This window comes from Pleurodeles waltl, chromosome 8 (assembly GCF_031143425.1).
Source record: "Pleurodeles waltl isolate 20211129_DDA chromosome 8, aPleWal1.hap1.20221129, whole genome shotgun sequence".
Classification (NCBI taxonomy): domain Eukaryota; kingdom Metazoa; phylum Chordata; class Amphibia; order Caudata; family Salamandridae; genus Pleurodeles; species Pleurodeles waltl.
Genome location: NC_090447.1, coordinates 1,423,067,015 through 1,423,080,534, shown reverse-complemented (window position 1 = coordinate 1,423,080,534; position 13,520 = coordinate 1,423,067,015). Strand labels below are relative to the sequence as shown.

General features: G+C 42.8%; 1 protein-coding gene across 2 annotated transcripts in view; it reads right to left on the bottom strand.

The window, feature by feature from the left end:
* Nucleotides 1-13,520, bottom strand: part of DYRK1A (dual specificity tyrosine phosphorylation regulated kinase 1A) — a 633,571-nt gene that overhangs the window by 469,311 nt on the left and 150,740 nt on the right. For both annotated transcript variants that reach the window (XM_069202549.1, XM_069202550.1), the window contains exon 3: nucleotides 10,409-10,483. In XM_069202549.1, the coding sequence (XP_069058650.1) occupies nucleotides 10,409-10,418 (10 nt within the window). In that variant the 5' untranslated portion in view covers nucleotides 10,419-10,483. The remainder of the gene's footprint in view (nucleotides 1-10,408; nucleotides 10,484-13,520) is intronic.

Here is a 13,520-nt window from a genome sequence, read left to right as displayed (position 1 = left end):
TACAGAGCCAACTTCCTACACTTTCTGAAGTAGGATGGACACATGTTCCTCTCTAAGATGTTAGGTATGTGAGGGAGGTGCAGTCAGTCGCAAAGGCAGCGCATGTCCTTGTTGGATGATCTGAAGAACCCGCCTGCCAGATGTTATTTTGTGGCACCCCTGGAAAAAATATTTGATCCTGGCTCCTAAGGAAAAACTAAACCATTTTGGAGGAGGATACCAGAGGGATAGGAGACTGAAGTTTGCTGTTCAATTATAGTCTGAACATGGTCTGCTTGATCCTTGTTTTCAAACAGAAGAGCCTGTTGTGAGGGCAGTGGGCCTTGGCGATACACCAATACTCTTGAAAATTAGGAGACTGATGAGGGGCGAACAGGTCTATGTTTGGTATTTCCGATTGTGGAAAGTATTTCTGAAGTACTTGAGGGTGAATTTCCCACTTGTGTGTCTGTTGATAATTTCTGCTGAGAACATCTGCCAATTGGTTGTGTATCCCTGGAATGTATGGTGCTACCAGGTGAATTTGGTTGTGGATTGCCCATTTCCAAATTTTCTGGGCTAGAAGGGAGAGTTGGGACGAATGTGTCCCTCCTTGTTTGTTTAGGTAAAACATGGTTGTCATATTGTCTGTTTTGATAAGGACATTCTTCTGTGTGAGAAGAGGCTGAAAAGCTTTGAGTGCTAGATAGACAGCTAACAATTCCAAGTGATTTATGTGTAGCTGTTTGTGTTTTGCATCCCACTGTCTTTTAATGTTGTGATTGTTGAGGTGAGCTCCCCAACCAATCATCGATGCATCTGTTGTAATTATGGTCTGAGGCACAGGGTCTTGAAATAGCCACCCTTTGTTTAGATTTGTGGAATTCCACCACTGAAGGGACATGCACGTTTGGCGGTCTATCAACACTAGGTCTTGAAGTTGACCATGTGCTTGTGACCAGTGTTGTGCAAGGCACTGTTGTAAGGGCCGCATGTTTAGTCTTGCATGTGGAACAATTGCAATACATGATGCCATCATGCCTAAAATTTTCAAGACAAATCTGATAGTGTACTGTTGATTGGTCTGTATTTGTGTGATTATGTCCTGGAATGCTTGTATTGTTTGCGTATTTGGACATGCTAGTGCTTTTTGAGTGTTTAGTAATGCACCGAGATACTGTTGTATTTGTGCTGGTCGTAGAAGCGTTTTTTGGTAATTTATGAGAACCCTAGCGTGTGCAGGGTTTGTATAACGTAATGTGTATGGTTTTGACACTGCCTATGACTGATTTTATTAGTCAATCGTCTAGACATGGAAAGACATGTATATGTTGTCTTCTTAGGTAGGCTGCGACTACCGCTAGGCACTGTGGAATAACAATAGCACCCAGGGTATTCACAAAGGGCAACACTTTGAACGGATACTGCTTTCCTTGAATGACAAACCTGAGATATTTTCTGTGCGCAGGATGGATAGGTATATGAAAATACGCATCCTTGAGGTCTAATGTTGCCATGAAATCGTGTTTTTGGAGTAGTGGGATAACATCTTGAAGAGTTATGTGAAAATGTTCTGACAGGATGTAAAGATTGGGGGTCCTGAGATCTAATATTGGTCTGAGGGTGCCATCTTTTTTGGGAATCAGGAAGTATAGAGAATAAACTCCTGTCCCTACTTGATCTCTTAGGACGGGTTGTATTGCTTGTTTGAGTAATAGAGATTCGACTTCTTCCTGTAACAGATTGATGTGTTATGTGGATAGTTTGTGTTGTTTTGGTGGAATGTTTGGGGGAGTTTCTATCAATTCCAGGCAATAACCATTGTGGATAATTGATAGTACCCAATTGTCTGTGGTAATGTTTTGCCAATTGGTGTGGAACTGTTGCAGTCTTCCCCCCACAGGAGAGGTGTGGAGTGGAAGCCAAGTCACTGCTTAGGGTGCTGTGGAGTTTGTTTAGAAGTTTGAAACTTCCCTCTACTTTTGGGATACTGCCTCCTTTATGAGCCCCTAAAACCACCTCGTTGGTATTGTGGTTGGTAGGTTGGTTTTGCCTGCAATGTGGATGCCTATGCTGTTTGAGCTTTAAATCCACCTCTAAACTGAGGTTTCCGAAAGGATCCCCTGTATGGTGTGGTGTATAATACACCCATAGCTTTTGCAGTGTCTGAATCTTTGCCCAATTTCTCAATTGCAGTGTCAACTTCTGGGCCGAAAAGTTGTTTTTTATTGAACTGCATATTTAACACCGCTTGCTGGATTTCGGGTTTAAAACCAGAGGACCTGAGCCATGCATGCCTCCTTATTGTCACAGCAGTGTTGACACTCCTGGCAGCTGTGTCTGCTGGGTCTAGGGCAGACCTAATCCGATTATTGGTGATGGCGTGCCCTTCTTCCACTATTTGCTGTGCCCTTTTTTGATGTTCTTTGGGGAGATGCTGAATTATGTCTTGCATCTCATCCCAATGGGCCATTTCATATCTAGCTAACCACGCTGTGAGTTGGCTATACTCCATTGATTCGCTGCCTGGGATGCAACTCTCTTCCCTGCAGCATCAAACTTCCTGCTTTCTTTGTCTGGTGGGGGTGCATCACCTGAGGACTGTGAGTTTGCCCTTTTTCTGCAGCGCTTACTAATACCGAATCGGGAGGGATTTGTTGAGTTATGTAATCAGGATCAGAGGGAGGTGGTTTGTATTTTTTCTCTATCCTGGCAGTAATTATCCTTGCTTTAACTGGCTCATTAAATATTTGGTCAGCGTGTTTTAGCATGCCGAGTAGCATGGGGAGCGACTGGTATTTTGAATGTGTGGAGGACAGTGTATTAAACAAAAAGTCCTCCTCCAACGGTTCAGTGTGCATGGTGACACCATGATATGCTGCAGCCCTAGCTAAAACCTGATTGTACACTGTACTATCCTCAGGTGGTGAAGAGTTAGAGGGATAGCAGTCCAGGTCGTTGTTGGGAATGGGATCTGGATCATCAAGATCCCATGGATCTACACTGTCCTGTTGTGAGTCAAACAGATGTGATGGTGACTGCACTGGAGTAGGAGTGGTAGGAGAAAATTGAAGAGGTGGTGGTCTCTCCTTTGGCTGAGGCTGTGTAGTGTCCAATTCCTCCTGAAAGGCTAATTTCCTCTTAGGTTTTAGGGGAGATGCTGTTAGGATTCTGCCGGTTTCTTTGTGGATATCAATCCTGGCTTGCCTCTCATCCATTACTTCACGTATTGGCTGTACTTGAGTCTCCTGTTCAGAGGTTTTGTGGTTTTCTTTTAATCTTTTTGAAAGTCTATGTTCCTCTGTGTATCCTGCTCTTTTCGGTTCTGAAGCCGGCTTTTTCGGTATCGAATAAGCTGGTGTAGTGGATGTTCTCAGCTACGAAAGGGATTTCCGAGTTTTCAGCTCCGAAAAATGATTTTTACTGGAGTCTGACACGGAGCCTTTTATCGACTCCGATGGTTTCGGAGGAGTGCCCTTTTTCGGTGCCAAACTGGCAGTTTGGTAACCGGATGTATTTTTTCAGGCCGAGCCATGGCCTTCCGGCAGTGGCGTACCCAAGGCCTTATGCTTGTGTCTTTGTGATGGTACAGGGGCAGGCGTACTCACATGCTGTCCTGCAGTGACCGGTCTGTCCTCCTCAGATTCTTGGTCGGAGTCGGAACCTCGGACGAAGACCGCAGTCTGCATGATGTCTTCCTCCTCCACGTCGAGATGTTCGGAGCTTCTGGACGCCATATTGAGTCCTCGTGCCCTCCTGTCTCGAAGAGTCTTCTTGGAGCGGAAGGATCGACAGGCCTCACAATTTTCTTCCCAATGATCTTGGGAAAGGTAAAGATTACAGACGAGATGTTGGTCTGTAGAAGGGAATTTTGCGTGGCACCGAGGACAGAATCGGAATGGAGTCCGATCTATGAGGCTTCGACGGGGTCAGCCGGACTAGGCCTGAGTTGGGGGCGCGCACCCCTAAGGGCGAGTAAAGTTATCTTTTCCGACGGTACCGATGTGTTGATGGAAGATGTAAACTTGATCGATACAATACTGACGAAAATAAGGCGTTTAAGTTTTACGAATTGAACTTCCGTAGCGAAAGGAAACACGTCTGAACACGACGGCGGAAAGAAAACAATCTAACAGAGTCGATGCTCATGCGCAATGGAACCGAAGAGGAGGAGTCACTCGATCCCGTGACTCGAAAACACTTCTTCAAAGAAAAACAACTTGTAACACTCCGAGCCCAACACTAGATGGAAGAAGTATAATGCACAGCATGTGTATCTGCAGCTACACATGCCACCTAACATATATATATATGTCACTTACCCAGTGTACATCTGTTCATGGCATGTAGTGCTGCAGATTCACATGCTATGCATAGCTTCCGCCATCTAGTGTTGAGCTCGGAGTGTTACAACTTGTTTTTCTTCGAAGAAGTCTTTTTGGAGTCCCGGGATCGAGTGACCCCTCCTCTTGGGCATATTGCGTATGGGCATCGACTCCTCTGTTAGATTGTTTTCCCGCAAGAGGGTGAAGGGAGGAGTGATAGAGTGAAAGAATGTAAATGTGGTATTAAAAAAGTAATAAGTAAATAAGATGTCCATGCAAATGTAAATGTATATACATATGTACAAATAAGAAACTGCAACGACTACAGGCTTCTGGGGAGGAGGGAGCGTGCATGTGAATCTGCAGCACTACATAGCACGAACAGATGTACACTGGGTAAGTGACATTTTCTGTTCGATGGCATGTGTAGCTGCAGATACACATGCTATGCATAGACTAAAAAGCAGTTGCTCTCCCCAAAAGAAGTGTTGGCTAGCCTGTAGGAGTTGGAGTTGTTTGAAATAATGTTTTTAGGACAGCTTGACCAACATTGGCCTGTTGCTTTGAAAATACATCCATACAGTAATGCTTTATCAATATATGTGGCATAGACCATGTGGCAGCTTTGCATATGTCTGCCATTGGTATGTTTCCTAAAAATGCCATGGAGGAACCTTATTTCCTAGTGGAATTAGCTTTAGGTGTTATCAAAAGTCAGTGTTTTGCTTTAAAGTAACATGTTTGAATACATTTAACAATCCGTCTAGCTAATCCTTGTTTAGAGATAGGATTACCTTTATGTGGTTGCTGAAAGGCAACGAAAAGCTGTTTAGTTTTTCTAAACTCTTTTGTTCTATCCACATAATATATTAGAGCTTTTTTAAGGTCAAGAGTGTGAAGGGCTCTTTTAGCAGTTGAATCTGGCTGTGGGAAGAAGACTGTCAATTCCACTGATTGGTTTATGTGAAAAGGTGCTAGAACTAATCCAAAATGTCCGCCAAATGTTGTAAGTACAACTTTATGCTTGTGTACTTTGAAAAAGGGTTCCTCGAGAGTGAATGCTTGTATTTCACTAACTCTTCTTAATGAAGTAATTGCTACTAGGAAAGCAACTTTCCAAGTTAGAAATTGAATCTGACACGAATGCACAGGTTCAAAAGGTGCGCCCATTAGTCTTGTGAGTACAATGTTTAGAGCAGGAATGGGTGGTGTGCTCGGTGGAATAATACTTTTTAGTCCTTCCATGAAGGCTTTAATAACGAACTTTAAAGAGAAAGGTATGTTGTAGAGGTTGCAAGTACGCTGATATGGCAGTAAGATTAATTTTAATAGGTGAGAAAGCTAAATTTGACTTTTGTAAATGAAGTAGGTAGCATACAATATATTGTATTGATGCTGTAAGTGGGTCAATATTTTTAGATTGACAGTAATAAACAAATCGTGTCTAGTTTTAAGTTTGTGTGCTTATTTGAGACTTCCATGCATTCTAATGCAAGTTGCAAGTATCCAAATTCTATGACTTCAGGAGCCAAATCGCTAAGTTGAGAGCACTGGGATTGGGATGTCTGATTTGTCCTTTGTTTTGTGTTAACAAATCCGGTCTGTTAGGAAGTTTGCAGTGAGGTACTACTGACAGGTCTAGGAGAGTTGTGTACCAATGTTGTTGTGCCCACGTGGGGGCTATGAGTATCACGGTGAGAGAGGTTTGACACAGTTTGTTGACCAGAAATGGAAGTAGAGGGAGAGGGGGAAAAGTGTAGGGAAATATCCCTGAACGGTTGATCCATAAAGCATTGCCCTTGGAAAGAGGGTGTGGGTGTCTGGATGCGAAGTTTTGGCATTTTGCGTTTTAGCTTGTTGCGAATAGGCCTATTTCTGGTCTCCCCCACTTTTGAAAGTACTGTTGAAGTACCTGAGAGTGAATCTCCAATTCGTTTATCGGTTGGTGTGTTCTTCTTAGGAGATCTGCTAGCTGACTGAGTATTCCTGGAATGTATTCTGCGATTAAGTGAATGTGAATTGCCCATTTCCATATTGTTTGGGCTAGAATTGACAGTTGAGATGAATGTGTCCCGCCTTGTTTCTTTAGATAATACATGGTTGTCATATTGTCTGTTTTTATCAACAGTCTTGTGTTTGAGAAGTGGTTGAAACGCTTTTAGGGCAAGGAACACAGATAATAATTCTAATTGGTTTATGTGATAATTTAACTGTTTTGAATCCCATTCCCCTTGTATGGTAAGGTTGTTGAGATGAGCTCCCCAACCTATCATTGGTGCATCTGTTGTTGTTATGGTCTGAGGCACAGGGTCCTGAAATGACTGCACCTTCATTAAATCGCTGAGATGCCACCATTGAAGGGACTTGTGCGTCTGGCGGTCTAACACTAGATCTTGCAACTGACCCTGTGCTTGAGTCCATTGTTGTGAGAGGCACTGTTGTAGTGTTCTCAGTCTTGCATGCAGTACTATTGCTATGCAGGATGCCATCATTCCCAATAGTTTCATGGTAAATCTTATTGTGTAATTCTGATTGGGCTGTATTTGTGATATGAGGTTTTGAAAAGTCTGTATCCAGTGTGGGTTTGGGTAGGCTAATGCTTTTTCAGTATTGAGAATTGCACCTAGATAAGGTTGAACCTGTGCTGGTTGAAGATGATTTTTGGTAGTTGATTGTGAACCCTAATGTGTGTAGGGTATCTACTGTGCATTGAGTGTGTTGTTGTCACTGTAGAATATTGCTGGATTTAATTAGCCAATCGTCTAGATAAGGGAAGACATGTATGTTTTGTCTTCTGAGGTGAGCTGCTACTACTGCTAGGCATTTTGTGAAAACCCTTGGAGCTGCTGTTATGCTGAAGGGAAGTACTTTGAATTGGTAGTGCTTGCCTGATATTGTGAATCTTAAGTATTTGTGGTGAGTTGGATGTATGGGAATATGAAAGTAGGCACCCTTGAGGTCTAAAGCAGTCATGTAATCGTGTTTTTGTATTAGTGGAATTACATCCTGTAGAGTGACCATGTGAAAATGTTCTGATAGGATGTATAGATTTAGAGGTCTGAGACATGGACGGGTCTGAGAGTACCATCCTTTTTTGGTATAAGGAAATTTAGTGAATATACTCCTGTTCCTTGTGATATTGAAACCATTTCTATTGCTCCTTTTAGTGATACCGATTGTACCTCTTGTTTTAACAGAACAGTGTGTTCTGGAGAGAGTCTGTGAGAACGAGGGGGAATATTTGGTGGAGTAGAAATGAGTTCTAGGAAAAAACCATTGCAGATAATTGAAAGCACTTACTGATCTGTGGTGATGTTATGCCAGTGAGAGTGGAATTGTTGCAGTCTTCCTCCCATTGGTGACATGTGGGATGTTGAGGAAGTTAATTGTTTTGGGGGAGTGAGAGCACTTTTTGAGGTATTAAACTTTCCTCTGGCTCTAAAGTTTTGGCCTCTTTAAGAGCCTCTAAATGACCTCTTGCATAATATTGTTGCGTTTGTTTGGGATGGGAGGTAGAAGCCTCTATAGTTTGGGGTTTGAAAACTCCCCTAAACTGTTGTTTCAGAAAGGAACCCCGAAAAGATGTGGTGCATAGGGCTCCCATGGCTTTTGCAGTGTCAGAATCCTTTCGGAGTTTCTCGATAGTAGTATCTACTTCTAGTCCGAATAGATGCTGTTTATCGAAAGGCATGTTAAGCACTGCCTGCTGTATCTCGTGTTCAAACCCGGAAGACCTTAGCTATGCATGTCAAATTGTAACGCTAGTGTTGATACTTCTAGCCGGAGTGTCAGCTGCGTCTAGGGCAGATATAATATGGGTATTAGTGATAGCCTGTCCATTCGACAATTTGCTGCGCTTTTGGTGGTCCTTGGGTAGATACTGCAAGAATTCTTGCATTTCATCCCAGTGTGCCCGGTCATACCTTGCTAACATGGCTTGGGAATTGGCAATACACCATTTGTTGGCACCTTGTGTAACTACCCTTTTACCCGAAGCATCAAACTTCCTACTTTCTTTGTCAGGGGGTGAAGTATCCCCTGAAGACTGACTATTAGCCCTTTTGCTAGCAGTACTAACCACAATGGAGTCTGTTGGCACTTGTTGGGCAATGTAGACTGGGTCCGTTGGCACATGGCTTATATTTTTTATCAATTCTTGGGGTTAGAACCCTAGCTTTGACCGGTTCCTTAAACGTATTGTCTGCATGTCTAAGCACACCAGGCAGCATTGATAAGCACTGTTAGCGTGAATGGGTAGAGGATAATGTTTTAAAAAGAATATCCTCTTCCAATGGTTCTGCATGCATTTGAACCCCATGGTATGCAGCCACCCTAGATATGACTTGTGTGTAAACTGTACTATCCTCTAGTGGTGAAGGTTTAGTAGGATAAAGATCTGGGTCATTGGAAGGTATAGGGTCCGAGTCATACAAGTCCCAAGGGTCTACTGTACCTCCCTGTAAGTGTGGGAGTGTGAAGGTGAGGGTAGTGGTGGTGCGGTAGTAGGTGGTGGAGAAAAGGAAAGCTGTGGAGAATGTGGGAGGGAAAGCTAGAGAGGTAGTGGATTCTCCTTTCTCTTAAAAGTTTTTGCTGGTGGTGGAGTAGTATCAAACTCTCTTGAAACGTCAACTTCCTTTTGGTCTGTGGAGGTGGTGAAGCAATAATTTTCCCCGTCTCCTTATGGATATGTATCCTTCTCTGTTTACAGGCCATAACCTCCAAAATTGGTTGGATATCAGAGTTCTCTGTTTGATATTCAGATTTTTTTTTGCCTTTAGAGGACTGTTCAGTAGTTGTTTTTGTCATATGCTTTAGACGGCTCAAAAGTCCTGTCTCTTCTGTATAGAAGGATGCTTACGGCTCCAAAATGGTACTGAGTTTTTACGGTCCTGTCTGAAGCCGGCCGCTGTATTTTCGACTCCGAAGAGCGTAGACGTCTGCTTGGCTCAGAGGTGGAGCTTCTTATCTTTTTGCTTGATGCTGGCACCGAATCAGGCGTGGCCTGTTGATGGGGTGACTTGCCCTTTTTCGGCCCCGAACCAAAGGGTCTTTTGGGTGGGACAATGGCTTTCCAGCATTGGTGCACCCAAGGCCTTAGTAGATTTTTTGAAAGCGGGCATAGGGGCAGGTGTACTCACATGCTGAGCCGCTGTGAAAGGTTAGCTGTCTTTCTCTGATACTGCTTCGGAGTCAGAGTCCTGAATCGAAACAGCCATCTGTGCCTGCTCCTCCTCTAAGGTGTCGATGGACACTGTATATTTAGACGCCATTTCGAGTCTTCTTGCTCTCCGGTCACGCAGTGTCTTTTTCAACCAAAACAACCAACAGGCTTCACAATCTTCCTCTCGATGTGCAAGAGAAAGGTAAAGATTACATACCACGTGCTGGTCAGTGTAAGGGAGTTTCGCATGGCATTGAGGACAGAATTGGAATGGAGTCCGATTCATCGTGCTGTGGCGTGGTAGGCCTAAACAGGCCCAAGAAGGGCGTTTTCTTGATCCAGACAGTGCTTTCGAATTGACTGCAGATGTAAATGCGGTCAAAACAATACAGACGGTAGAATAAAGCGAATATAAAGCTTCCGAATCAAAAGTCTCACAGAGAGAAGAAACCCGTCCGAACCAGACGGCGGAAAGAAAACAATCTAACAAAGGAGTCAATGCCCATGCATACTATCACCGAGAGGAGGAGTCATTCGATCCAGTGACTCGAAAAAACTACTTCTTCGAAGAAAAACAACTTGTAACACTCCGAGTTCAACACTAGATGGCAGGATATGCACAGCATGTATAGCTGTAGCTACACGTGCCACCAAACACACACATATATATATATATATATATACATATACACATATATATATATACGCATACATATACACATATATATATATATACACATACATATACACATATATATATATATACACATACATATACACATATATATATATATATATATATATATATATATATACACACACACAACTATAGATATTGACTTTGATACAATATATCTACCAATACATAAACATTGCCAAGCTTCTCAAATGTATTTTACCATTAATGGTTAACAAAAAGGGGAAAAATGAGAGTTACTATTACCTGTATGCATCGTCTTCCTTCAACTTTCATATCATCCTGTGGGGTGGAGAGGCACGTCCAGTAGCATACCAAAGGCTGCAATGAAAAGTAAAAAGAATATGTAAAGGGAAAAAACAATTACCAGGAAAATGCAAATATTATAATGAATAATAAGGCTATTGGGATGGTGTACAAAAAACAATCTCTGCTCATTCACTAAACTGTGAATGCACTAAATGAGAATAGGCACAGCTGAGGCAAATAAAAGAAAAAGTTACTTACCTTCAGTAGCTATATTTCCAGTATATACTATATCTCTCCCCAGATTCCTAACTTTACATATATTACAAGATGCTAGAAGCTTTTTCCAATAGCAATAAGTGTTCAACACTGTCAGGTGCACCACAGGACTTCAGTTGCAATTGCAAAGACGTGTGCACATTAACCAATGTACAGAACAGCTTTGCATGCTGTCAGCTCTTTACTGTTTGGACACCCACCAGATGCATAAAGATCGGAACCAGACAAGCTTAATGGCAGCAGAGCATGAGTAAATGGAATTAACCAGTTTAATACCTTTAAACTTTACTTTAATAGCACTATCTCACAAGGGTAAGCAGGAGGGTAGGGAGGAATCTCTGTGAAGATGCAGTACACAAAAGAAATATTAGTGATGTTAACTAACTATTTCATCTGATGGATACTTCTTTCAGCAGATTTCTAAGCTTATGAGAAGCCCCCATAGCACTGCCACCCTCTTCCTCCCATTAGTCAGATGTGGAACTGAATAAGGTAAATATCAGCCATTTTGATGCCATTGTTCAGAGCAGTAGAAGCTTCCATAACCTTCAAAGAGCGAGCACAAATGACAACTGGAAGTTCGGTTTTGGGCAAGGAGGAAGGAGTGCCTCAATATGAACTAATATGCTTGGACACTTCTTGGTGTTTCTTAATTGTAGTGACATCAACAAAAAAGCTGGTCACCCATGCCCTCAAAATAGACCACACTAACATTGGTTACAGCTCACCTTGAGCTCAGACAGTGTAAACAAACTTCCCCCTTGGAAGAAGGGAAAGAAAGATTTATTACCGTGTTCTCATTCACCTTCATGGAAATCTTCATTGCTATTAAAATAATGTAAGTGTCCCGTTGTACGCTGGATTCAGAGCAATTTAAATAAGATAAATGCTTTTGTTCACTTAGCGTTAGTAAAGCCAAATCTTTTCATTTAAAACAATTCAGCAATCTATTAAAAAGGCTCCTTTAGCTAATAGCATTTATTGTCTTTAATAACCAACAGGCCAATTTAAAAGTCACCAGATAAACTAGGTGTCAAGAAAATTACCATTTCGCAAACCTTCAAGGCATAGAGCGAAAATTAGGGCACTGCAGCCATAAAAAGATACAATACAGACACTGCAGGTTTGGACTGATTAAAATGGACATTCAAGATTAGTTAAGAGAGAAACTTCAGGCGTGCAAGTATGACCAGTTTCCAAAGAACAAAGCTTTCATTTTCTCAATCCTTCGTAAATACATGGTAGTAGCAAAAAGAACAAGTTACTTACCTTGCGTAACACTAATTTTGGTGGACACTAACCACAGATTCCTCAGCCTTAGACTATCACCAGACTTGATCCAGAGAACGTCAACACCAGTACAGCCATGTGCTCTCTGGTGGCATTCTCCTTTACGTCCTCACTTCTGGGGTAGGGCGGCTTTAAGAGACACGCCCTGCACGCTGACGTCAATTTTCCATCTCTTGCCTTTTCTGCAAACTCAGATGCAAGGAAAAGAACAACGTTTGACAGGCAGAGGCATTTAAAATTATTCTACGCAAGCCAATTTAAAAATCTTTTCCATTTGAAAGCATAGGAAACTCTCCTGTAAGGATGTGCATTTTCCCCTCACAATATCTGTACACTCTTAAGGAAAGTTCAAATGGCCATAACAAATGCGTTCAGAAGCCAGGATCCCAAATTAAACTACGGAAAGTTGGGATATGTGGAAAAAGTAACTGGATTCTGAACTTAATAACAAGATCCGGTCAGCACAGCAACATTCTTGGTGAACATTGTTAGAGGTAAAGCGGATCTGTGGCCATTACTGCCAGCGCCTATCTGGTGCTATTAGGATTATGCTGGCACTGGGATACAACAGTTTAATTGTGAGTATAGAATCTGAGTAAAATCATCAAGTAAGTTCCCTGACCACTTCATCTACAGCAGAAATCTTCAAACTAGGGTGCACACACTCTTCCCCCTCCCTCCTTCTGATAAATGGTCACCCTGCAAGGTGACCAAACTTCCTTTTAGGGCTATTTAGGGACTCCCTTGAGGGTGGGTACCTAGATTCTACGTCCTCTGCTGCTGTGACAGAAAATCGTTCCGAAGAGGCAGTCTGATCGGAGGATCCGTAGCTATGCTCAGTAGCTCTGGATACCAGACTCTTTGTGCAGAGTCCTGAACCACAAGGGTTTGTAGGCCCAGGTATCCTTGATCTTCTTCAGAACTCTGGACAGAAGTGGTATTGGCAGGAAGGCGTAAAGGAAGCCTGAGTACCAGTGGAGAAGAAAAGCGCTGCCGAGCAAGTACCGTCTTGAAAACTCCAATGCGCAAAACATCTGACATTGTGCTTTCTCTGTGGAGACAAACAGATCTAAACAAGACTCTCCCCACTGCTGAAGGAGACCTTGCTTCACCTCCGGATGGTGACGCCATTCGTGATCGACTATGCATCGATGGCCGAGTTTGTCTGCTCTGATGTTCAGAGAGCTCACCGGATGTTAAATCACTAGCGTGATGCCCTAATGTTCCAGCCATGTTTAGAGATGTAAAGCCTCTTGACAAAGGGTCCATGACTCCACTTCGACCTGCTTGTTGCAGCACCCCATGGTGGTAGTGTTTGTTCGTGAACACCTGCACCACTTTCCCTTTCAGATAGGGAAGGAATACTTTCAATGCAAGCCTGATCACCCGGCGCTCCAAAATATTGATATGGAGTCCGGATTCCACCGGAGACCAGACACCTGTATTCTCCACCTCTCCCATAAGAACACCCCATCCCAGGACTGACACTTTAGGAAGCTGGCCTCGTGGACACCTATGGTGTTGGCACATTATACCAGGTCCA